Genomic DNA, 26,355 nt, shown 5'->3' on the forward strand with positions numbered 1-26,355 from the left:
ATCTGCAGTTACTGTGACATTATCAAGGACATTTTTGAAGTACACTGTAATACGGGAATAATACGGGAAACTGTCCTTGATTGAGGTTGCATTAACATTCTCTTATTTCAAAGGATCACATATTTATCTTTTTATGCTTTCTCTCTGATTTTTGTTCTTGGAGAAAAAGGCAATGCAACTGTAAACTCTTGAGTGTATGTGTAGGTCCTGTTTATGCTCTCTTTCATGGTCTTTTCCCCAAGGTACCATAATTTGTATTCTTCATTCTGACATTTTGCAGTTTATGTTTTATTTTTCATCTGCTCAGCTTGTATCTTCTTTATCCGTCTCAATGCGCGTTGAGTTTGATGTCAGTGCAAATTGCTTTTCAAAAGAGACTTTTTGATCTGAAGAATACTCTTTTCAGAAGCATAGCATTCTTTCTAGAAGTGTAAAATTCTTAAAATATTCTCGCTGGAGTAGTTGTAGGAACAGACCACCTGCTTGGGTTCAATACAGAGTTAGATAAACATATATGTTGTATATCTTGTCACTTCTGTTCCTCTGCTGCAGAAGGGACTTCCATAACTCAGGGATGAGGTATGCTGTGTGGTATTGGTGTGCCCCAATAATATTGCCTTTGGAAATGATTGGCTTATCAGATCACAGTCTGAGACAGTGGGCCATATCTTTCTATGTCTATATGTGTGAATGTATGTACATGCAGGGGATGCGGGTGGCACTGTGGGTTAAACCACAGAGCCTAGGACTTCTAGGTCCTCTGCCTTACCAAACTTAACTGCCCATTTCAGGTTTCACAAAGGCATCAGACAAAGGTAGAGCAGAGGTGAAGAGGCAATAACAGCTCCGTATGCTTTGTACCATGGGTAGGCAAACTAAGGCCTGGGGGTCGGATTTGGCCCAATCACCTTCTCAATCCAGCCTGCGGACGGTCCGGGAATCAGCGTGTTTTTACATGAGTAGAATGCGTGCTTTTATTTACAATGCATCTCTGGGTTATTTGTGGGGCATAAGAATTCGTTCATGGGACGCGGGTGGCGCTGTGGGTTAAACCACAGAGCCTAGGGCTTGCCGATCAGAAGGTTGGTGGTTTGAATCCCTGCGACGGAGTGAGTTCCTGTTGCTTGGTCCCTGCCCCTGCCAACCTAGCAGTTCGAAAGCATGTCAAAGTGCAAGTAGGTACTGCTCCGGCGGGAAGGTAAATGGCATTTCCGTGCGCTGCTCTGGTTCACCAGAAGCGGCTTCGTCATGCTGGCCACATGACCCGGAAGCTGTACGCCGGCTCCCTCGGCCAATAAAGCGAGATGAGCGCCGCAACCCCAGAGTCGGCCATGACTGGACCTAATGGTCAGGGGTCCCTTTACCTTTAGGTACATACAGTGTATGTGGAACATTTCTCTGAAATGCACAGCCTTCATGTCATTTCAAGGTACTTGTTGCCTGAGGATACCTGGCCCCTGGCACACTGGGCTTTGCTGCAGTTCACCAGCTGATTACTTTCCAGGTGTTTGGGAAGAAAAAGGAAGAGAGCTCCAGATGCACAGAAGTATGTTTCATTGAACTCCAAGCTTTGATGGGCTGAATAAAACATGTATTTGCATACCTGGAGGTCTCCATGCTTCTTTTCTAGCCTTTGGTGCCTTCTTATTTCCTCCCCTCATGCTTTTGCAGCCTGAGGCAGGGAGCAAAGTTCCTTGTTGCCCACAGGATGCGGCTGGTTGGGTGAACTTGCTTGTTCATGCATGCTTTATGGTGACTTGTGAGGAGTCTGTTGAGTGGATGCTTATAGATTTGGTATTGGGTTGGATTAGCTGGCCTCTTGGCCCTTTCCAACTTGACAATTGTATAAAGAACTGTAAGATCCGGTAGAACTCAAACTCCATCCCTGTGGGCTCATGGCTCACTCTCTTTGACACTGCTGGGATCTTTTGCCTGCTGCTGAGTTCTAGAGCAGCCTTTCCTTTATTCCATTCCACAGAACAGTTTTGTTGTTGTTTAGTCGTGTCTGACTCTTTGTGGCCCCCTGGACCAGAGCACGCCAGGCACTCCTGTCTTCCACTGCCTCCCGCATTTTGGTCAAACTCATGCTGGTAGCTTCGAGAACACTGTCCCACCATCTCGTCCTCTGTCGTCCCCTTCTCCTTGTGCCCTCCATCTTTCCCAACATCAGGGTCTTTTCCAGGGAGTCTTCTCTTCTCATGAGGTGGCCAAAGTCTTGGAGCCTCAGCTTCAGGATCTGTCCTTCCAGTGAGCACTCAGGGCTAATTTCCTTAAGAATGGATACGTTTGATCTTCTTGCAGTCCATGGGACTCTCAAGAGTCTCCTCCAGCACCAACTACAGAACAGTAGAATGGTGTTTCTCTCTCCCTCACCCCATACCAGGCACTTCAGAGTATCTGTTCCCCCCTGCCTTTGATTTTGAACCTGCATGGCAAATAAGATCTTTATTGGGCACCCTTCTCTAGGTGTTCTTGCTGTTTGAAGTTAGGAAGGGTGGTGACTGGAGATAGTAATAGTAATAATAATAATAATAATAATAATAATACAGTGGTGCCTCGCAAGACGAAAATAATTCGTTCCGCGAGTCTTTTCGTCTTGCGATGTTTTTCGTCTTGCGAAGCACGGCCCGTCGCAACTGCGCCTCTTCAAGCGGCTTTAAGAAAAAAGCGCAAGACGTTTTCGTCTTGCGAAGCAAGCCCATAGGGAAATTCGTCTAGCGAAGCAACGCAAAACCGAAAAACCCTTTCGTCTAGCGAGTTTTTCGTCTTGCGAGGCATTCGTCTTACGGGGCACCACTGTATATTATTCCCCAGCAACTCTGGGCAGCTTCCAACAAAATATTAAAATACCGTAGTACATCAAACATTAAAAGCTTCCCTAAACAGGGCTGCCTTCAGATGTCTTCTAAAAGTCTGGTAGTTGTTCTTCTCTTTGACAAATCTGGTGGGAGGGCGTTCCACAGGGTGGGTGCCACTACCGAGAAGGCCCTCTGCCTGGTTCCCTGTAACTTGGCTTCTCGCAGTGAGGGTACCGCCAAGAAGACCCTCAAGGCTGGACCTCAGTGTCCAGGCAGAATGATGGGGTTAGAGGGAGGAATTCAACATCACACTAAAAATACATTCTGTCAGTACAAGCATATCTGCTTGGCCAACTGAATGACCTCCTCCTCCTGTGTATTTTTCTGGAGGTTCCCCTGACTCTCCCAAGCCAATTTTGGGGATGGTGTGAGGGGAGGAGTGGGGAAAGCCCTACTGCTGGCTTCTGCTAGGGATACTACTTAGTTGAATCCGTTCCAGAGTTTTTTCAGTGGTAGTACCCCGACTATGGGGCTTCCCTTCCCCGAAGCATGCATTCCTGTTGCCTTCATTACTATATTTTATGCGCCAGGGGAAGTCTGGCATCTCTTTGGCATGCACTCTCCAGTATCACACAATCTGGGGGGAAAAACCACAACCCTCACTTTGTCTGTTAATTGACTCAAGTGGGATGCATGTTGTCCAGAAGTAGATGATCAGTTTTGATGCTGGGATTCCATGTTCATCATATTGTTGTGTCTGGAGAACTTTTCAATGTCCCCAATGCTGCCTAGAACTGGCAAAAGTGTACAAATGATTCCTAGGTGGTTTCGAATCCAGGCACTGCTTTGGGCCAGTTCTCCTGAGCTTCAGCTGTCAAATACCTTCAAGCTATTCTCTGGGCTGTGGACATGGCCACAGTGGTCAGCTGTCTATTAATCAGTTGCAGAGGTAGTGATAACTCCTCAGGGAAGGCTAACTAAACATTCTTATTTTCCCAGGCATTCTGACATGTTGTTTTTAGCCCTGTTTGAGGGTCCTAATCTTGTCTCAGCAGCTGAAAGTACCTGACATTGCTTGGGAATTCCAAGAAACCAAAGAATACGGAGAATCATAAATGGCTAATATAATTGGTTAGTTTCTAGGGCTATGCTTGCCCCTACCCTCTGGGGTGACCCAGGAAACACCTGACCTGGATCTGGCCGGATATCAATTGGGGGTGTGGGTGTGGAGCTAATGCTTAAATGGGTTTTTATTTTATTTTACAAAAGCCTATACAGTGGGGGGAAGGAGGCAATGTGTCGTCTTCCTTGTTCTGACTGGTACTCTGACTGGTACAGTTTGGGAAGCAAATGGTTTTGTGACCCAGAATACAATTCCGCACTGTCTCTGTTCAGTTCTTTTTATACAATGCTGGATACAGAATTATTCTTAGATTGTCATTATATTGTCTCTTTGTTTTTAGTACATTTCAGCCAGCAACAAAGGTAGGAGCCGGCCAGAGTACATGACTTAGTTTGAAGTTGGTTTCTGAAGTATCAAAGGAAGGCCATACCTTTGTAATCCGTTTGATGGCGGGTACGGCTTTGTTCTGTTAACTGAGCTTTCAAAGAATCTTTGAAATTGGCAGAAGGCAGCAGAGCTCTTCTGATTCACTCCTAGAGAGGACCTGGCCTGAAACACTTTTGAAACAGGAAAAGCAAAAAGAGAAAGAAAAGAATGCACCACAGGATGTCCAGTAGAACCCAGCCCTAAAAATAAAAGATGGAAAGCAAAAAATAAATCCTAAACCCATTTGGAGTCGTAGTTTAACTTTTGGGGCCAGTGGGGCCGTTTTGAATTCGGAGAAACTGCTCTGGGTTGCCAGTTGCATAGTTGTTGCCTTGGATTGTGGCATCACACAAAATGGCTGGCACGTTTAAAAGAGAAGGAAATGAGACTGGATAGAGGAAGCAGCTGCCTCTTCTGCCCAGCTGGCAGCAACAGCACCCTGAGCATGCAGGGGTACCATTCTTTTCAATTAAGTGGCTGGCAGGCAGCAGCAGTGGTGTGGGCAAAGATGTCATTGCTCCTTATGAGAGCTGCTACACCACTGAGCCTTCCTAGTGGCCGTGAAGGCAGCAAAGAAGGCATACTTTCCTGCCTCCATTGCACCCTCATTGTGCCGTCCAGCAGAGCTTTTCTGGGTAGTGTGGCGCCTTCTCCTTGTGCCCTCCATCTTTCCCAACATCAGGGTCTTTTCCAGGGAGTCTTCTCTTCTCATGAGGTGGCCAAAGTATTGCAGCCTCAGCTTCAGGATATAGCTCGTCTTTATTCTAGCATGTTATGACTCGTCTTTATTCTAACATCGTTAATGAAGCTAGCACCTACTGGCTACCATCCAAAAGCAGTTGAACTTTTGGGTTTCTTCTAGACATCTGAAGGGATAATAATAATAATAATAATAATAATAATAATAATAATAAATTTTATTTATATCCCGCCCTCCCCAGCTGAAGCCGGGCTCAGGGTGGCTAACAACAATAAAACAGTACAAAAGTACAACACAAACAACACTCTAAAATCATTCATTATAAAATTAATTCAAATCAAGCCACTGGCAACCATTGGGCCAGGGCTCCGCAAAGATTGCCGAGGGAGAGAGTCAGGCTGTGCCGTGGCCAAAGGCCTGGTGGAACAGCTCTGTCTTGCAGGCCCTGCGGAAAGATGTCAAGCCCCACAGGGCCCTAGTGTCTTGTGACAGAGCGTTCCACCGGATCGTGGCCACGGCCAAAAAAGCCCTGGCTCTAGTTGAGGCCAGCCTAACCTCTCTGTGGCCTGGGACCTTCAAGATGTTTTTATTTGAAGACCGTAAGTTTCTCTATGGGACATACCAGGAGAGGCGGTCCCGTAGGTACGAGGGTCCTAGGCCGTATAGGGCTTTAAAGGTTAAAACCAGCACCTTAAACCTAATCCTGTACTCCACCGGGAGCCAGTGCAGCTGGTATAGCACCGGGTGAATGTGATCTCACAGCGAAGACCCCATAAAGGAGTCTCGATGCAGCATTCTGCACCCGCTGGAGTTTCTGGGTCAGTCTCAAGGGCAGCCCCACGTAGAGCGAGTTACAATAATCCAGTCTGGAGGTGACCGTCGCGTGGATCACAGTGGCTAGGTCAGGGCGAGAGAGGTAAGGAGCCAACTGCTTAGCTTGGCGGAGATGGAAAAATGCCGCCTTTGTTATAGCTGCAATCTGCGCCTCCATGGAAAGGGAGGCGTCGAAGATTACACCCAAACTCTTAATGGATGGTGCTGGCACTAATTGCGCCCCCGCAAGAGATGGGAGTTGCCCCCCCAATCCCATATCGTCCCGTCCCAGCCACAGGACCTCTGTCTTCGAAGAATTTAACTTCAACTGGCTCCCACGTAACCATCCAGCCACAGCCTCCAGACATCTGGTCAGTGTGTCAGTGGGGCCGAGTCAGGATGGCCATCCATCAACAGATAGAGTTGGGTGTCATCGGCATACTGATGGCAACCCAGCCCAAAACTCCGGACAAGCTGGGCGAGGGGGCGCATAAAGATGTTGAAAAGCATCGGGGAGAGTATCGCACCCTGAGTTACTCCACACACCAAGGAGTGGCATGATGACAATTCCCCCCCAAGCGCCACCCTCTGTCCCCGACCAGATGAATTTCATAGGGAAGTGGCACCCCTTCCCTGTCACAAGGATCACAAAGAACAGCAAACCCCACTTTCTCAGGTCTGTGCTAAGAAGTAGATACCACCATAGAGCACATGAAGCCCACTTTCGATATGTAGGACTTCTGATTCAAGGAAGGACACACAAAGACACTTTCCCTTGCTTCCACTTGAAACCTTTCCCCTAGTTGTTGTTTTTTTTTTTTAAGGTAGTGACTCACAGGGCAAGAGACTGCAGGGTGAATGAATTCAAGATGGTGCCTGTTGTACCAAGGTCCGTTCTGTCTGCTGTTTAATTTGTTGTTTGGAGCATTCAGCTTCAAAGGGAGAATTTTCAGGCCAGGCCCTGTTTATATTTAGATATTTGCTAACTTGTAATTGCAGATAATTTGAATTGGTGAAGCTCTTGTTAAAATTAGTGGAATTCTGTTGAGTTGAAGCTCTGACTTAATGGCTAGCTGGCCATGTCAGTGAATAAATATTTCATTTTTGTGTGCACTTTGAATATTATTTTCATGCATAAATTGACTAGCCTAGAGAGCCCCCCCCAAATTCCTGTATGATCTCTAATTTAGTTAATTATTGCTCTGCCACCTTTAAAGATTGCAGATGCCAGGAAGCAGAACATTAAATGAATGTTTGCCATTAATACAAATTATTGTGTTTTGACAGTTTGTTAATCAGCTAAAAGAAAATTATGCTGTAAAAATATGTACAATTGCCATTTAACCAACCCTAAGGCTTTTACATGGATGGGGATTCTCGTCCCTAAACGTTGTGCATTTTGAAATATATATATATATATATATGCAGGTTTTGGTGTCTTCGGGTGTCTTCCCGTGTAAGAGTCGGGGTGTCTGGGCGACGTTTCGACGAGGTCTCACTCGTCATCTTCAGGCTGGTGCTTTCGGCTTCTTGTTACTGGAACAGAGCAGAATCTGGTGTTTGAGTTCCTATAAATACTGTTGAGGGGTGTGGTGTATAGCCTCCAACGTTCTGGGCAGAGAGGAAGTTCCTAGATTAGTGTGCCTTTTCTTCTTTTGTTCCTTAATTACTTGAGGGATATCTTGAGTGATTTCATGAGTGATATTCTGAATACCACTGGGTGGGTCATTAAGTGTAGATTAGTTGCTAAAGCTTTCGTGTCTTGACCTCTTGAGCTTGTGAAGAGTTTTTCTGAGAAGATGGCTGTGCTGCATTTAGTTGTGCTCTGGCTTGGCTTCGTGTATAGGGGCGAGCTGTGGTTTTGTGCCTTGTGCCAGCCAGATCTGTGTAGGGATTGCAGGGGGGTGCAGCATCCGGAGGTGCCACTATAGTTTGGCTACTGGATGGAGTCTGTAATATGTCTGTGGAGAGGGTCTGGGTTTGGGTCTGGTGTGGTTGATTGGTGACGGCGTTCTGTGTGCCTCTGGTTCTGGTGTCGGTTTTTGTGGGGAGGGCTAATTTCCAGATGTCTGGCAGGCGGGACGTGTCGTCACGCTTGTTCATGTTGTGAGGGTGTTTCTCTATCTCGATGGCTTCCATGATTATTCTCTTGTGGTGATGTTCCATGTTAAAGAGCAATTTGGAATCTGCAAAATTAATTTCGTGTCCTGTTTCTTTCATGTGTTGGAAAAGAGAGGAAGTTTTTTCTTCTTTTTTGACGGCATTCTTGTGTTCTGCGATACGTGCATTTATTCGTCTGTTTGTTTGTCCAATGTACGTGGCTGGGCAGACTTTGCAGGGTATTTCATAGACCCCTTGGTTTTCCAGCTGGATTTTGTCTTTTGGGTTTCTGAGCCAATATCCTCAGAAACCCAAAAGACAAAATCCAGCTCGAAAACCAAGGGGTCTATGAAATACCCTGCAAAGTCCGCCCAGCCACGTACATTGGACAAACAAACAGACGAATAAATGCACGTATCGCAGAACACAAGAATGCCGTCAAAAAAGAAGAAAAAACTTCCTCTCTTTTCCAACACATGAAAGAAACAGGACACGAAATTAATTTTGCAGATTCCAAATTGCTCTTTAACATGGAACATCACCACAAGAGAATAATCATGGAAGCCATCGAGATAGAGAAACACCCTCACAACATGAACAAGCGTGACGACACGTCCCGCCTGCCTGACATCTGGAAATTAGCCCTCCCCACAAAAACCGACACCAGAACCAGAGGCACACAGAACGCCGTCACCAATCAACCACACCAGACCCAAACCCAGACCCTCTCCACAGACATATTACAGACTCCATCCAGTAGCCAAACTATAGTGGCACCTCCGGATGCTGCACCCCCCTGCAATCCCTACACAGATCTGGCTGGCACAAGGCACAAAATTACAGCTCGCCCCTATACACGAAGCCAAGCCAGAGCACAACTAAATGCAGCACAGCCATCTTCTCAGAAAAACTCTTCACAAGCTCAAGAGGTCAAGACACGAAAGCTTTAGCAACTAATCTACACTTAATGACCCACCCAGTGGTATTCAGAATATCACTCATGAAATCACTCAAGATATCCCTCAAGTAATTAAGGAACAAAAGAAGAAAAGGCACACTAATCTAGGAACTTCCTCTCTGCCCAGAACGTTGGAGGCTATACACCACACCCCTCAACAGTATTTATAGGAACTCAAACACCAGATTCTGCTCTGTTCCAGTAACAAGAAGCCGAAAGCACCAGCCTGAAGATGACGAGTGAGACCTCGTCGAAACGTCGCACAGACACCCCGACTCTTACACGGGAAGACACCCGAAGACACCAAAACCTGCATTCCTGTACCCGTGAAAATCTACGAAAGCATATATATATATATATATATATATATATATATATATATATATAGTCAGGGAACTGACATCAGAGGAAAGGGAGGTGGTAGGGCTCCCAGAGGCTGGGAGAGAGTCAGCAGCTAAAGCAGGGACCAGCAGGGGGAGCGAGGGGTCTCTGGAGGAGGATCTCAGTAATGCTGAGAGAGACGCAGCAGCCAAGGCAGGAACCAGCAGGGGAGAGAAAGGGGTGAGAGACACGTCCAGCGAAAACAGCGGGGAGGTGTCAGAAGCAAACGTAGGGAGACCCATGCTTCGCCGGAAGCTGCCACGTCGTGAGTCCAGGAGACGCGTTTCCGTTAAGGAGCTTCTTTGCTGGAAGCGCTTCCGCAGGCAGCCACTGTCAGACTCTACGAGTGACTAGAGCAGACATGTCTGAGGAGCTCTGTCACACACAGAGGTTTGTGGAGCCGCACAAACTCTGAGGGAGCACAATTTTAAGCACAAGCAGCTAATCATTCCCTCATAGCAGTCTGACAGTCTCTGTACGCTGCCTGTGCAGGAGAAAGCATCATGAGCGACCCAGCCGGAGCAGGAGCCGGAGGAGCAGGGGGTGGAGCTGGTCCAAGCTTGGAAGAAAGATACCAAGCATTGGAGGTCCAACTTGCGCTGCAGACGGCGAGGCTCGAGGAAAGAAGGGCTCAGGATGCAGACAAGAAGGGGAGAACCACGCAGTGCCCCAGAAAGGTACCAGGATTGGTGCAGAAGTTTGGGGGGGACCCCAAGGATTACCATGCCTTTAGGACAGAGATGCAATATGCCCTTAATGTGCAGTTTGATGAGTTCCCTGATGAGGAATCGCGAGTTGCTTTCGTAATTGGGCATCTTGAGAAGGGGGTGCGGGACTGGGTTCGACCCCTGATGGCAACGCACAATGAAATCCTAAAGGACACTATGAAGTTCTTTCGTGCAATGGATATCATGTTTTCCAGCGATATTGAGGAAGGGGTGGTGCGCAGACAGCTAATGGCTTGCAAGCAGGGAAGCCGATCTGTCCGTGAGTACTGGACGTAATTTACCATGCTGATTCACAGATTGGGGTGGGATTTATCGGCGGCACCCATTCAGATGCTATTTGAAGAAGGTCTTTCTTCGGCTGTGAAAGACGAGCTGTCCCGGAGCCCCAGGGCGGTGTCTATGGATCAGCTGACCAAATCTGCGCTGACCATTGGAGCGCGCCAGGAGGCAAGAGCCTTGGAGAGGCGGGAAGGGAGAGGGGAACGTTGGAAGGAGTTCCGCATTCCAGACATTCCTGAGCCAGCTTTCCCGCCGGCAGAGCCGATGGAAATCGGAACAGCGCGCGTGCGCGCAGTTTCAAAGCCCAGTGAGGGGGCTAAGAAGGAGGGAAAAGGAGCCCGGAAATGCTATCTCTGCCAACAGCCAGGCCACTTTGCCAGAGTCTGCCCCCAGAGGAAGGAATGGCAAGGGATGGTGGGAGCTGTTGAGGGGGGAGAGCAGGGAGAAACGGAGCAGGTAAAAGCCAACGCCTGGTTGCCACAGTCAGGGCACTGCAGCCAGGCCAAAGAGCAGTGAAAGTGCCCGTGCCAGAAGCTCCTCGACCTGCTCTAGTGATTGAAGTGTCGCTAGAGCTGCAAAATGGACACCCCCTAAAAATAAAGGCGCTGTTGGACTCAGGCAGCTCCTGCAATTTTATGAGCAAGGAGTTTGCTGCTGAACACCAGATACAGACGATCCCTTTAAGCAACCCCCTTCAGGTGACCACGATCGATGGCAGGGAACTGTTGGGAGGAGGAGTCAGCTTGCAGACCGTCCCAATGATAATGAGGGTGGCAAGGCACACAGAACTGATAGCGTTTAATGTGGCCACCTTGGGAGGCGCTCCCATTATTTTGGGAATGAGCTGGCTAGCCCTACATGATCCGCTGGTGGGCTGGCATCAAAGAGTGGTTTCCTTCGGTTCAGCACATTGCTTAGAACACTGCAGGGGGGAAAAGGGTTCAGCAGGGGCCCAAGCCACCCTGGCAGGGACTGAAGTAATGGAGAAGGTGAAGGTGCCACCACAGTATGCAGATCTCAGCGACGTGTTCAGCGAGAAGGAAGCTGACCAACTACCCCCGCATAGGCCCTTTGATTGCCAGATCAATTTACTCCCTGGAGCACAGCTTCATGTAGGCAAGTTGTATGCCATGTCAGACAGGGAAATGCAGGAGTTGCGAGAGTTCATTGACAAGAACCTGAAGAGAGGCTTCATCAGAGAGTCCAAGGCAGCGGGGGGTAGCCCAGTGTTTTTTGTGGATAAAAAGCACACGGACAAGCCGAGACTTGTATGTGATTTCAGGCGGTTAAATGCAGTGACAGAGCCGGCGGCTTTTCCTATGCCCAGGATTGATGATATTTTGACCAGGGTGCGGAAGGGAAAGATTTTTACAAAGCTGGACCTAAGGGGGGCGTACAACCTGATACGTATAAGGAAAGGGGATGAATGGAAAACCACCATGTTCACCCCTTTGGGGGCATTTGAATACCTCGTGATGCCTTTTGGATTACAAACAGGCTCCGCGTGTTTTCAATCGTTCATGAACCACGTACTGGGGCCTTTGCTCTACAAGAATTGCGTGGCCTTCCTAGATGATGTGTTGGTGTATTCGGAGAATGAGGAGCAACATGTGAGAGACGTCAGAGAAGTGTTGAGCAGGCTGCAAGCCAACAGGCTGTGGGTGAAACTGGAGAAGTGTCAGTTTCATACCAAGGAGGTGGAATTCCTGGGGTACCGCTTGTCAGACAAGGGGTTGGCCATGGACCCCGGCAAGGTTCAAGCAGTGCTGGAATGGAAAACACCCAAAACCAAGAAGGATGTGCAAAGGTTCCTAGGGTTTGGAAACTTTTATCGTAAGTTCATCCGAAACTTCGCCCACCTGACGGCGCCCATCACGGACTGTCTCAGCAGTAAAAAGAAGTTTGTTTGGACGGCGGAGGCGGAGCGAGCGTTTGAGGAACTGAAAAGGGCCTTCGCCTCTGAAGAACAACTTCTGCATGTGGATTTACAAAAAAAGCTGAGGGTTGAAACAGACGCATCTGACAGAGCCATAGGGGCGGTGCTTCTTCTGCAGCCGGGGAAGGAGGAGTCGGAGTGGCGACCGTGTGCCTTCTTTTCGCGAAAGCTGAACAAATCCGAGAGGAACTACACGGTGTACGACCGGGAACTTCTTGCTATTCATGAGGCTTTCCGGAGATGGAGGCACCTGCTAATTGGTGCACAACATAAGGTGCAAGTGTGCACGGACCATAAGAATCTAGAGTATTGGAGAACTGCGCGAGTGCTCAACCAACGGCAGTTGAGATGGGCCCAGGAGTTCTCCAAATTTAACTTTGAGATTTGTTACGTGCCAGGCCCAGAGAACGTTAGGGCGGACGCTCTCTCACGCAAACCTGAATATTTGGAAGGGGAGGGAGCACCCGAAGAGACCCATGTCATTCCAGAGGACCGCTGGGTGTGTGGGGCGGCATTGGTGGGGCAAAGGGAACTGGTAGAGGGTACGGTGCAGGATGAATACGCCCAGGACAAACTCAGGGGTCTCAGGAGGGAGGGAGACAAACCCGGGGGTTTTGAGGAGAGAAACGGGGCGTTGTACTACAAGGGAGCGTTATATATACCTGAAGGGGAATTGAGGGAAAAGGTACTCAAGCAACTGCACGATAGCCCCACAGCAGGGCATTTTGGGCAACACAAAACCATGTGGCTGGTTACCAGGGAATTCTGGTGGCCCAAGGTCAGGGAAGATGTGCGGGAGTATGTGAGAGGGTGTGACCAATGCCAACGAGCCAAGGGGGAGAGGCGGGCACCGGCAGGTTTATTAGAACCACTACCCACGCCTGAAAGACCATGGGAAGCAGTGGCAATAGATTTCATGACTGATCTGCCAAGGTCCAGAGGGAAAACAGCCGTCATGGTTGTGGTAGACCTGTTAATCAAGATGGCCCACTTTATAGCCTGCTCACATGCGGTCACAGCGGAAGAAACCGCTAAATTGTTTGTGGAAAATGTGTTTAGGCTGCCTGGCGCCCCCTTGAGGGTGGTTTCTGACCGAGGGAAACAATTTACTTCCAGGTTCTGGAGGAAGCTCATGAGCTTATTGCATGTAGAGGTGAATTTCTCAACTGCCCATCATCCAGAAACCAACGGGCAGGCGGAAAGAGCTAATGGTGTCCTCCAGCAATATTTGAGGTGTTATGTGAATGACAGAGAGAATGATTGGGTGGAGAAGCTGGCGTTGGCAGAATTTGCCTACAACAATGCAGAGAACGTGTCCACGGGGATGAGCCCCTTTTTGGCTAATCACGGGTGTCATCCCCGAGCCTTCCCGGGGGGGAAGGGGAGAACTGGAGCGTTCCAGCTGCAGAACAGTTCGTTGAAGAAATGGAAGCGATCCATCGCCAGCTCCAACTTAACTTAAACAGGGCTAAGGAGGAATATAAGAGGCAGGCAGACAAAAACAGAAGGGAAGGGGAAAGCATTAGGGTGGGGGACCAGGTGTGGCTGTCCACCCAAGGGTTACCATTCAAAGGGGGTTGTAAGAAGTTAAGACCCAAAAGGCTGGGCCCATTTGAAGTCACGCAGCAGGTCAACCCAGTGGCTTTCAGACTCCGGTTACCGAACCACATGAAGCTGCACCCAGTGTTCCACAGGTCGTTGCTGTCACCGTATAAAGGGGACAGAGAAGGGAGGGTCAATAGGGGACCAGCAATGGAGGAAAAGGAACACAGCTACCATGTAGCGGAGATTCTCGATTCCAGGTGGAAGGGAGATCAAGTAGAGTATTTGGTAATGTGGGAAGGGGAGCCGGAGTCGGAAAACACCTGGGTCATGGCAGAGGATGTAGATGACGGGGTTTTGATAGAAACTTTTCATCAGAGATTCCCTCGTAAACCTCAGCCGGTGGCGAGGTTCCGGAGGGAATACTTTGCCACCACCGACGAAGAAGAAGAGTTGGAGGGGTTCTCTGATTCCGAGGCGGAGGAGGATTCAGCGAGCCAGAACGAAGACCGATGGAGGGAAATGTTCGAGACGTCTGAAGATGAAGAGGATTCCTTTCGGGGTTTTAGCTCCTCACCGCCCAGAGGAGAGAGTAGGGGCGGGGGGGAAGGGGGCCCTGGAGGGGAGGTGGATGTCAGGGAACTGACATCAGAGGAAAGGGAGGTGGTAGGGCTCCCAGAGGCTGGGAGAGAGTCAGCAGCTAAAGCAGGGACCAGCAGGGGGAGCGAGGGGTCTCTGGAGGAGGATCTCAGTAATGCTGAGAGAGACGCAGCAGCCAAGGCAGGAACCAGCAGGGGAGAGGAAGGGGTGAGAGACACGTCCAGCGAAAACAGCGGGGAGGTGTCAGAAGCAAACGTAGGGAGACCCATGCTTCGCCGGAAGCTGCCACGTCGTGAGTCCAGGAGACGCGTTTCCGTTAAGGAGCTTCTTTGCTGGAAGCGCTTCCGCAGGCAGCCACTGTCAGACTCTACTAGTGACTAGAGCAGACATGTCTGAGGAGCTCTGTCACACACAGAGGTTTGTGGAGCCGCACAAACTCTGAGGGAGCACAATTTTAAGCACAAGCAGCTAATCATTCCCATATATATATATATATATATATATATATATATATATATATAGGAAATGGGCCATCTAAAGTGTGAAAGAATTAGGTTTTTATTTTATTTCAAGATAAGCATGTGTTCATGACAACTGCCAGAGCATCTTACTAGGTTGCCATTGAAGAGTTCCTTTCCCTCCCATTGAATCAAAGGGTCTGCTCAGATTCTTCCTTGTTACATAGGGGAAGTGTGATCCTATTGGTACTACTGATAAACTTTTGATGCAGCTGCCCTCCAAATCCTTCTGGTCCTCCTGAAGTAATATCCTATTGAGGATATTAATTGACGGACTGATACCAGACAATGACTCCATGCAACAACTGGTCTTTCCCTTGGGTTATATCTTATAGCAGGGGGAGAATGCAATTGGTGCCAGTCACAAAATAGCTGCCATGGGGCATAGCATAATTCAAAATGGCTGCCATAGGGAAATTTTCTTTTTAAATGGAAACTCGGACTCTGGGGAACCTGCCCAGGCACACCAGTGAGTATCTGAGCCCTGTCATAGTGGCACCAGTTTTGACAGAGCTTTTTTATTTTTAATGTTCTTAAATGTATCGTAATTCTTTCTTTTTCTTTCCCTTCCTCTTTTAGTTATTATTTTTTACAGAGTTTTTGATAGCAGTTTGGAAGACAGGGTTCCCTTTTCTTGAATTTATTGTTCTTGGTTTTGTTTTGTTTTTCTTAAATAGTTTATGTTTTTTATTCTTAGCTGTGTTGTATGGCACATTGAATATGCACTTTTAAGCAAAAACCTCGTAAGTCTTTCGTAACAAGAATGCTTTCTGTTTTGTTCCATACAGGGATGGGCTGCTTCTGGGGAGCGGAGAGGAAATTTTGGCGACAGAAAGGAGTCTACTCAACTCAAGTGGGCTATGCTGGAGGACACACCCCAAATCCCACCTATGAAGAGGTCTGTTCAGGTAGGGCTGACTCTTCCATGGATTATAAGCCTTTTTCTGAAGCACTGTGATCTAAGTCCCCTCCCCCAAACAAACAGGTTGCTAAGACTAATCTATAGAAGTAAGATTAGTGGCATATAAGCATGCAGACTTGCCTCACGCCAACCCAGAACATTGATCTTTCTACATAGACCAGGGCTTCCTACTCTGGCCTGCCAAGGACTTAGGCAGGAAAGCCTTTGGCAGCTCAGCTATCAAGAGGTCCATTTAGCTGGAGGTGCAGGCCAGGGATTGAATCCGTGACCTTCAGTATGGAAACCAAGTGTTCAAATGCTGAGCAGTGGCTGGGCTCTGTGTGCGCTCCGCACTGAAAAGCATAAATAAAACAAGTGTTCCATCAAAGGAACCCAGATTTTGTGCCAAGAAAAGGGAGAATTCCATAACCCATATCCATTTTGACAGTGAAGCGCAAATTTATTTGTTTTGCCTAGTGCTCTGCTTACATGGGATTGTGGGAATTGTGGCAATGTGCCCAGCAAATACCCCCATTCCCTGGTAGTGTTTTGCATTGGGGATTGCATACAATCTGCAAGGGTAGGAAACTTCCTTTTGCAATAAGTCACTTGTTGTTGTTGTTTAGTCGTTTAGTCGTGTCCGCCTCTTCGTGACCCCATGGACCAGAGCACGCCAGGCACTCCTGTCTTCCACTGCCTCCCGCAGTTTGGTCAAACTCATGCTGGTAGCTTCGAGAACACTGCCCAACCTTCTCATCCTCTGTTGTCCCCTTCTCCTTGTGCCCTCCATCTTTCCCAACGTCAGGGTCTTTTCCAGGGAGTCTTCTCTTCTCATGAGGTGGCCTAAGTCTTGGAGACTCAGCTTCAGGATCTGTCCTTCCAGTGAGAACTCAGGGCTGATTTCCTTCAGAATGGAGAGGTTGGATCTTCTTGCAGTCCATGGGACTCTCAAGAGTCTCCTCCAGCACCAGAATTCAAAAGCATCCATTCTTCGGCGATCAGCCTTCTTTATGGTCCAGCTCTCACTTCCATACATCACTACTGGGAAAACCATGGCTTTAACTATATGGACCTTTTTTGGCAAGGTGATGTCTCTGCTTTTTAAGATGCTTTCTAGATTTGTCATTGACCTTAAGTCACAGCACGATCATTTGTGGGTCTTGATCTGCTAGTAGAAGACCAGAATCTCAAGGTGCTACGTCGTCCTTGGTTTCCTGTGGGTGCAAGGGGGCCAACCCAGCTGCCCTGGAAATCCAAGAAGTCATTGGAATGACTGGAGTGTTGTTACGACTGCAAAATGGGGAAAAGCCATAGAGTATCTGCTTTGCATGCAGGAGTTCCCGGGTTCAATCATAGACGTCTCCCGGTAGAGCTGGAAAAGAAGCTCATGTCAAAAACCATGGAGAGTCCCTGCCAGTCAGATAATGCTGAGTTAGATGGACCAATAGGCAGACTCAGCATAACTTGACTTCTTATGCAATCCAAGGGTTGTGCGCTAGGAGCTTGTAAAATATGGCATTAGAGACTGGGTGCACTTGTATTTTTCTTGGACATAAAGGATGCAATGGTTGTGGCCTAGCCTCTGTGCCATAACAGCTGTGATGTAATTCAGCCATCAGGAGCAGGGGTCCACTGTCCCTCAGACCTTGTGGAGGGCTGGACTCTCTCTCTCTCTCTCTCTATATATATATATATATTGGGGGGGGGGGAAATGAACGAATTCCTATGCCCCACAAATAACCCAGAGATGCATTTTAAAATAAAAGGGCACGTTCTACTCATATAAAAACACCAGGCAGGCCCCACAAATAACCCAGAGATGCATTTTAAATAAAAGGACACATTCTACTCATGTAAAAACATGCTGCTTCACAGACCGTCGGCGGGCTGGATTTAGAAGGCAATTGGGCCGGATCTGGCCCCCGTGCCTTAGTTTGCCTACCCATGGTCAGGAGTAACAGAGTGCCTTGGGCTTGTGCAGAATATCTCTAAAAATACAATGTTTTGGTATCAGAAACTACAAAAGTGATCATCTTACACAAACTCTGCCTGAAAGGAAAATAATCCGTGCTCAATTTTTTTTATCTACAACACATTTGAAAACCTTCTAAGATTAATTGACCCCATTTTGATTGCCATGCGCTATTAGCAGAAACTAGGAGCAAACATGTGTTATTATATATATATATATGATTTTAAGAATAGTTAGTGAACAGCACCTTTTCTGGTGGCAAGATGGATGCCACGTTGCATTGAACTGAAGGAGCAATTGGCCTTCTTAGATTTCTGAAGCTGATAAGTACTCTGATAGGGAATTATTTTTACATCACAGTAAATTGTCCTACAGATGCAAATTTGAAAAGGCATTTGCAATGGATAAGTGTTTGGGCTATTTCCAGTGCATTTTACTCAATACACAAATACACATTTTTTGGCAAGCATTATGTGAAACTCATGATGTTCATTCAGTAGGAAACATCTCTTCATAGTTTGCTTACAGATGTTCAGAACAATTCTTTGTTTATCAATGTATTCATAAGCTACTTGAAATCTGCACATCTCAAGTGGAACTGAAATCTGATGGAGGCAGAAAGTACTTGGTGGTTTATCAGTTGCTTCACTGCAATTACCTCCGCCCGCACTTCTTGAAATCAGAATGTTTTTACATTATATTTCTGATTCATACTTGGGGTATGCAACCATGTAATTTCCCGGAATTTAGGGTAGCTTTAAAAAAAAGTAATTATATGGGGAAACATGTGCTTTAAATATTATTTATCATCGTGTTACCCCGAAAGTCATTTGGTTGGCCTGTTTTAAATCTTGTCACCCTCTGATGATTTTTCTTAACAGCTGTCAGTTTATCTTTTAATATGCGTGAGTGATCTTTGAAAATTAATAGCAATTTAAATATATGCATCCTGCCATTAGCTTTGTTGCCATGATACCTACGACATTGTGTGACAAATTATGCTGGTCACACAATTAGCTTTTTGGGGGCGACCCACCTGATCGTGTTCTTTGTGGTTGGCTTTTCCTTTTATAATCCTAGTCTAAAAGCTACTTTAGATATTACTGTGGAGTGCATGAAGAGAAGGAGAAATGAGATTGCCACTCAAGTAACCCAGTGTCCTTGGTTAATGTTTCTAAGAATTTTTAAGGATTTGTGGAGGCGACACAAACACTATCTTGAACAATGCTTTTCTCTGTTCTACCTTCCCTTATTGATGGGAAGAAACTCAAGGCCTCTTCTGCAGGTTCAGCTTCATTTGGAGAAGAGTGCACTGGATACATAGCATACCTTTCCGGAAAAAGTAGGGAAGGCTCAGAGGGTGATAGTGCCAAGGCAGACTGGAACCATGGCCTCCGATTCCATTGAGTTAAGAGCACCTGTTGAAGATGAATTTTCCACTTTCCAACCTTGTCCAACTCAGTATAAGTTTTATATTGTGTTGTTTTATATTTTTGTCATCATTTATTGTGCAGTTTTACTATTTGTACACTGCTTTGGAATCCCACCTTGGGATCCCACCTTGAGCAGGTGGAAAACTATTTATTTGTATAAAAAAAATATGCAGCCCTTCAGCAAAAATTCCCAGGGCAGGTTACAATAATGTAATCGCCTGGGCTTTCTGCAACAAAAGAATTGTCACTGCTAATAATTCAGCATAGCACTGCTATATAAAGGTAAATGGACCCCTGACCATTAGGTCCAGTCGTGACCGACTCTGGGGTTGCGGCGCTCATCTCGCTTTATTGGCCGAGGGAGCCGGCGTACAGCTTCCGGGTCATGTGGCCAGCATGACTAAGCCACTTCTGGCGAACCAGAGCAGCGCACGGAAATGCTGTTTACCTTCCCGCCGGAGTGGTACCTATTTATCTACTTGCACTTCGATGTTCTTTTGAAGTGCTAGGTTGGCAGGAGCAGGGACCGATCAACGGGAGCTCACCCCGTCGTGGGGATTTGAACCGCCAACCTTTAATAATAATAATAATAATAATAATATTAATAATAATTTATTTATTCCCCGCCAATCTGGCTGGGCTTCCCCAGCCACTCTGGGCGGCTTCCAAAAGAATATTAAAATACTATAATACATCAAACATTAAAAGCTTCCTGAAACAGGGCTGCCTTCAGATGTCTTCTAAAAGCCTGGTAGTTGTTGTTCTCTTTGACATCTGGTGGGAGGGTGTTCCACAGGGAAGGCGCCACTACCGAGAGCCCCCTCTGCCTGGTTCCCTGTAACTTGGCTTCTCACAGTGAGGGAACCTCCAGAAGGCCCTCGGTGCTGGACCTCAGTGTCCGGGTAGAACGATGGAGGTGGAGACGCTCCTTCAGGTATACTGGGCCGAGGCCATTTAGGGCTTTAAAGGTCAGCACCAACACTTTGATTTGTGCTCGGAAACGTACTGGGAGCCAATGTAGGTCTTTCAAGACCGGTGTTATGTGGTCTCTGCGGCCACTCCCAGTCACCAGTCTAGCTGCCGCGTTCTGGATTAGTTGTAGTTTCTGGGTCACCTTCAAAGGTAGCCCCACGTAGAGTGCATTGCAGTAGTCCAAGCGGGAGATAACCAGAGCATGAACCACTCTGGCGAGGCAGTCCGCGGGCAGGTAGGGTCTCAGCCTGCGTACCAGATGGAGCTGGTAAACAGCTGCCCTGGACACAGATTTGACCTGTGCCTCCATGGACAGCTGTGAGTCCAAAATGACTCCCAGGCTGCGCACCTGGTCCTTCAGGGGCACAGTTACCCCAGTCAGGACCAGGGAATCCTCCACACCTGCCCGCCTCCTGTCCCCCAAAAACACTACTTCTGTCTTGTCAGGATTCAACCTCAATCTGTTAGCCGCCATCCAACCTCCAACCGCCTCCAGGCACTCACACAGGACCTTCACTGCCTTCACTGGTTCTGATTTGAAAGAGAGGTAGAGCTGGGTATCATCCGCATACTGATGAACACCCAGCCCAAATCCCCTGATGATCTCTCCCAGCGGCTTCATGTAGATGCTGAAAAGCATGGGAGAGAGGACAGAACCCTGAGGCACCCCACAAGTGAGGGCCCAGGGGTCTGAACACTCATCCCCCCCACCACTTTCTGAACACGGCCCAGGAGGAAGGAGCGGAACCACTGTATAACAGTGCCCCCAGCTCCCAGCCCCTCAAGAAGGTCCAGAAGGATGTTATGGTTGATGGTATCAAACGCCGCTGAGAGATCCAGCAGAACTAGGAAACAGCTCTCACCTTTGTCCCTACTGGGCCCTGATGGAGCAGGTGGTTCCGCTAAATTGTGAACCACCTGAAAGAGTCTCCTGCTGCTGTTTTCTGCAGATGCAGTAGAGGTGGTGAAGAAAGGTAGCTGCCTGAAGGTGTCTGAACGCACCTTAAACGGCACCTTGTTTTAGAGGGGGAAAACAGGAGGGGGGAAATTCTGAAGGGGCGTTGGGCAGAGAGGGAGAGTTTTTTTTTTCTTGTTCTCCCCCCTCTAAAACAAGGTGCGTCCTATTGTCCGGTGCGTCCTATGGTGCGAAAAATACGGTAACTTAGAGAAAAAGACGGTAACTTAGAGAAAAAGACATCACTGTCCTGGCAATATAACTGAGACGTCATTATACCTTGCCAGATCACCTAGCTTTCTGTGATGGTTTCGTTGCATAATTAAACTACAAACATTATCCTCATTTTCTATGGCTTCTAGGGATACCTGAAGGTTTTTGAGAACAGACTCTGAAGGAGATCACAAGATTAAAGTCTTCAGACAGCAATGAGTGTGGTTCAGAACATTTCCTTTTATTGTTCGAGCCATTGTCAAGAGAATGGATTCCTGTTGAGCTTTTGTCTGTGCTCCTTATAGCCTCTCTTGTAAGGAAAGGGTGTAAGGATTTAAATGACTAGTTTACAGATTCAGTGGAGACTACAGTATCAGTATGCTGTGCACCCTTGATTATTCTACATTCTTCTGCTTGTTTTACTGTACCAGTCTGTCACTTTCTCTGGTTAGCCTTATTCACCTGGGCTGGAGGGTGGACAGGTCTAAGCTATCAAAGCAATGATCTGAAGGAAGGGTAGGTGTTGGCACCTAACTGCTGCCCATTATTTCATTCTAGAAAATAAGAAATTTTGCTGGACGAAAGAAGTTTAAAACTATGTTCTTGGGGAACTCTGGGGTTTCCTAGAAGCTCACAAGGTGTTCCTTGATGAGACGATCAGGAAGATCAGAGCTGAGCTCCCATGAAAGACTACAAATTTCTGCCCTGTAATGTGAAGTCACAAAAGAGTGATGGGCGCATCTTTGGGTCCAGTTCACATGGTGGCATCAGTGATCACAAAAGCCCTGGCAAGTGCGACGTTGACTTCGTGTGCCCCCTAGAACACGGCCTGGAATTTTCTGCAGCTTGGCAGGTTCCTCAGAAGTCAGACTGATGTGAAAAACGATCCCAGTGCTCAACTGCTGATGTTGCACACTGAGCTAATGGTAGGTATTAAGTGCATTTGCATATCTGCCCTTCAGATGGCTAAATCTGGACTTAAATAACTGATGAGTGTCTGTGGCGAGAAATATACTTCTGAGAAATACACACATTTGTTATTGAGGAAAAGGAAATAACGGGGAAGTGTGTTGTTTATGTTTTTTTTTGGGGGGGGGGGAGACCGAGTGCATTGGTTTGCCCCCAGAGCTAGAAGGGGTGTGTGTCACAAGTTGGAACGTATGCAAAGGATCAAGGATCTGGAACCCAAGCGTTATGTATAATGGTTGAGGTAATTGTGCATATTTAGCCTGGTAAAGTAATAAGGTAAAGGACCCCTGGATGGTTAAGTCCAGTCAAAGGCGACTATGGGGTTGTGGCGCTCATCTCGCTTTCAGGCTGAGGGAGCCAGCGTTTGTCCACAGACAACTTTCTGGGTCATGTGGCAGCAGGACTAAAGCACTTCTGGCGCAACGGAACACCGTGACGGAAACCAGAGCACATGGAAATATCTATTCTTCCCGCAGCGGCAGTACCTATTTATTTACTTGCACTGGCGTGCTTTCGAACTGCTAGGTTGGCAGAAGCTGAGACAGAGCAATGGGAGCCCACCCCATCGCGGGATTCGAACTGCCGACCTTCTGATCTGCAAGCCAAAAGAGGTTCAGTGGTTTAGACCACAGCACCACCTGCGTCCCATGTTTAACCTGGTAAAGAGCGGGCTGAGAAGAGATATAGCCATCTTCAGATATCCAAAAGACGGTCACATGGAGGATGGAGCAAGCATGTTTTCACCTTCTCTGGAGGCTGGCTTCTGAACCAATGGATTCGAGTTACAAGGAAGAAGATTCTGATTAAACATCAGGAAGAACTATCTGACAGTAAGAATTACAGTGGTACCTCGGGTTACATACGCTTCAGGTTACAGACTCTGCTAACCCAGAAATAGTGCTTCAGGTTAAGAACTTTGCTTCAGGATGAGAACAGAAATCATGCTCTGGCGGCACGGCAGCAGCAGGAGGCCCCATTAGCTAAAGTGGTGCTTCAGGTTAAGAACAGTTTCAGGTTAAGAACAGACCTCTGGAAGGAATTAAGTACTTAACCCGAGGTACCACTGTATTCGAAAGTGGAGCAGACTCCCACGTGAGGTGGTGGACTCGCCTTGGAGGTTTTTAAGCAGAGGTTGGATGACCACCTGCCATGTATGATCTAGTTGGGAACCCTGCGTGGCAGGGGCTTGAACTAGATGATCCTTGAGGTCCCTTCCATCTCTACCATTCTGTGACTCTATGACATGGCCACGAACAACAGGAATGGACTACAGCTGCTATCAGTGCAGATTTCCAAAGGGCAGCAGATGGTGTCGGCTGCCTGTTCGCCTCTTTCTCGTTCACTGCCGCGTTTTGTTTTGTTAAAAATTAATATTCTTATTTCAGTTCAATATCAAAGCTCTTGTTCTCTTAACGATCCAACGCTAAGGAGCTGCAGTGATAATGATGATGACGTTTACAGGGCACATCCTATTTCCTTGAAATGGTGATATTTCTGTAATTACTGTGTGTAATATTATAGCCGCCATTTATACACTGCTGTTCCCAAGGAGGAGCAGCCTCCATATGTCGTGTGCATTCTCTTTCACATTAGGGTAATGATTCTGAGCACTTTTAAAATGTGGGTGGGGTGGGAGGGGGTCTTCTTGGCTTATTTTGTGTTTCACTGAGAAAAGTAGTGCTCTGCCCTCGTGAAGATGTTGTTAATAAAGCTATATTGGTTTCACAAACATTAACTAAATGAGGAGGATAAATTCTACCTGTGAATTCTCCAGGCTTCAAGGGTCTTCTTCTGTTTGTCTCCCAAGGAGCTCATTTGATAAAATTTGTTGACTCTCTTCAATGCATATGCGTCAGAGTGGGATGCCCATCTATCTTCCAAGGGTCTGCTCAGCTGTGAAGCTCAATTTGATAATAATAATAAAAATGAAAATAAATATATATATATATATATTATATCCTGCCCTCCCCAGCTGAAGCCGGGCTCAGAGCGGCTAACAATAATAAAAGTAACACAGCATTCTAAAATCAATTCATTCTAAAATCAATTCAGAATCAAATTCATGGCAACCATTGGGCTAGAGTTCTGTGAGGATTGCCAAAGGAGGGGGTCAGGCTGTGCTTTGGCCAAAGGCCTGGCGGAACAGCTCTGTCTTGCAGGCCCTGCGGAAAGATGTCAAGTCCCGCAGGGCCCTAGTCTCTTGGGACAGAGTGTTCCACTAGATCGGGGCCACAGCCGAAAAAGCCCTGGCTCTAGTTGAGGCCAGCCTAACCTCCCTGTGGTCCGGGATCTCCAAGGTGTTTTTGTTTGAAGACTGTAAGGTCCTCCGTGGGACATACCAGGAGAGGCGGTCCCGTAGGTACAGGGTCCTAGGCCACATAGGGCTTTAAAGGTTAAAACCAGCGCCTTAAACCTGATCCTGTACTCCACAGGGGGCCAGGGCAGCTGGTATAGCACCGGGTGAATGTGATCCCACAGCAAGGACCCCATAAGGAGTCTCACCGTGGCATTCTGCACCCGTTGGAGTTTCTGAGTCAGTCTCAAGGGCAGCCCCACGTAGAGTGAGTTACAGTAATCAAGTTTGGAGGTGACCATCACCAGACTTGGGCAAATCACTACATCTCACCCTTAGGAGTAAGGGCTATAAATCTAACTAAGAAATAATCATTTTGCAGGCTGATGGGAGGTTTGCTTTGGGTAAACCGCCCTGAGACCTATGGGTCTCAACGACAACAGCTGCTCTTCCTTGGCATCCTGCCTCCACTCAAAGTGGCAACTAGCCAAATGGAGTGAGGTTGAAAACAGAAACAACTTGCAGTGGTGCCAAGGAGCTTTGGTGTGAAGATAGGGAGCTGGGCTGGGGAGCACTCAGGAAGCAGGAAAGGCACATGCAGGGACCTTTTTCAGAAATCTCCAGAGAAGTTCACTGTGGAAGAGCTGCATCAAAGCTTCTCTGGGTGCAGGCTGAATGTGCCTGGAGTTTGGGATTCCCAAGGGTGCTCCATGCTGGGACTTGGAAGTGGCTGAGGAAGGCCCATGGTAAAAATACAATCAGTTGGTGGACTGATTTATGATCTAATTATTTTGTGTCTCTTATTTTGGGAAGACTCTTGAAGCACATGAGTATTGGTGTGCTGAAGTCTTTATTGCTTTTGAACAGAGTCCTGTAAATAACTTGCTATTATTGTATTATTTCCTATTTATCCGAGTTCTTCTTTGGGCTTATGTGTTTTGAGTGAGGCAGTTGTCTCTTTTGATATTAACTTCCACAGAGATAGCCATGTTAGTTTGTGGTGGGTGGGGAGCAGCAGAACCTTGTTGCATATTAGAGAGTAAGAATTGTATTACGACATCAGCTCTTGTAGACTAGAGAGTCCAGTTCATCAGATGTACTCCGTGGAAATATATACTCTGTGGAAATATATGCCATAATAATATAATAATATATTTATTAGCCTTTAAGATGCCATGAGACTCATAGAATTGTAGAGTTGGGAGGGACTGCTAGTTCAGCCTACTGCAATGCAGAAATCTTTCACCCAGCGTGGGTGAAACCCTGAGTCTCATGCTCTATTCCTCGTCTCATTGTTCCTTTTTGATTCTTGCCACAAAAGAAGAGAGAAGGGGACAGAGGGGAGGGAGAAGAGCTGGTGAGGGGAGGAGGCAAGGTCCACCCAGTTTTGTCTTCCCAGGCCAAGCAGAGAAATTGGCAGCTACCCACTCTGGCCATGCTTCATCTGGCAGCCTGCAACGTCCTTTGGCACCCTGTCTCCTCCCAGGAACTTTCTCACAGAAGAAGCAAGAGGAAGACCAAAGGACAACTGAGGGCTGCAAGGACAGTCATCAGATACTGGGAGGTGTAGGAGGCTGTCTGGATGTGGAGAAACCTACCTACCTGGATAATTTTGTAGGGTTGTGCTTGGCCTCAGTGTGATCACACATCTTTATCTCAAGCTTGTACACTAGAGTGAGATGCTTCAATTCTTTAATGCCACATCTGTGAGATTTGTGTTGAATGGTTTCTTTAAATGTAAAGGT

The 26,355-nt window shown here is 47.3% G+C and overlaps 1 protein-coding gene across 4 annotated transcripts in view; it reads left to right on the top strand.

The window, feature by feature from the left end:
• MSRA (methionine sulfoxide reductase A) overlaps positions 1 to 26,355 on the top strand; it is a 216,712-nt gene that overhangs the window by 78,599 nt on the left and 111,758 nt on the right. For all 4 annotated transcript variants that reach the window (XM_082217948.1, XM_082217947.1, XM_082217946.1 and 1 more), the window contains one exon: positions 15,691 to 15,810. In XM_082217948.1, the coding sequence (XP_082074074.1) occupies positions 15,691 to 15,810 (120 nt within the window). The remainder of the gene's footprint in view (positions 1 to 15,690; positions 15,811 to 26,355) is intronic.

Source organism: Podarcis vaucheri (assembly GCF_965113315.1).
Source record: "Podarcis vaucheri genome assembly, chromosome: 3".
In the NCBI taxonomy this organism is placed as follows: Eukaryota; Metazoa; Chordata; class Lepidosauria; order Squamata; family Lacertidae; genus Podarcis; species Podarcis vaucheri.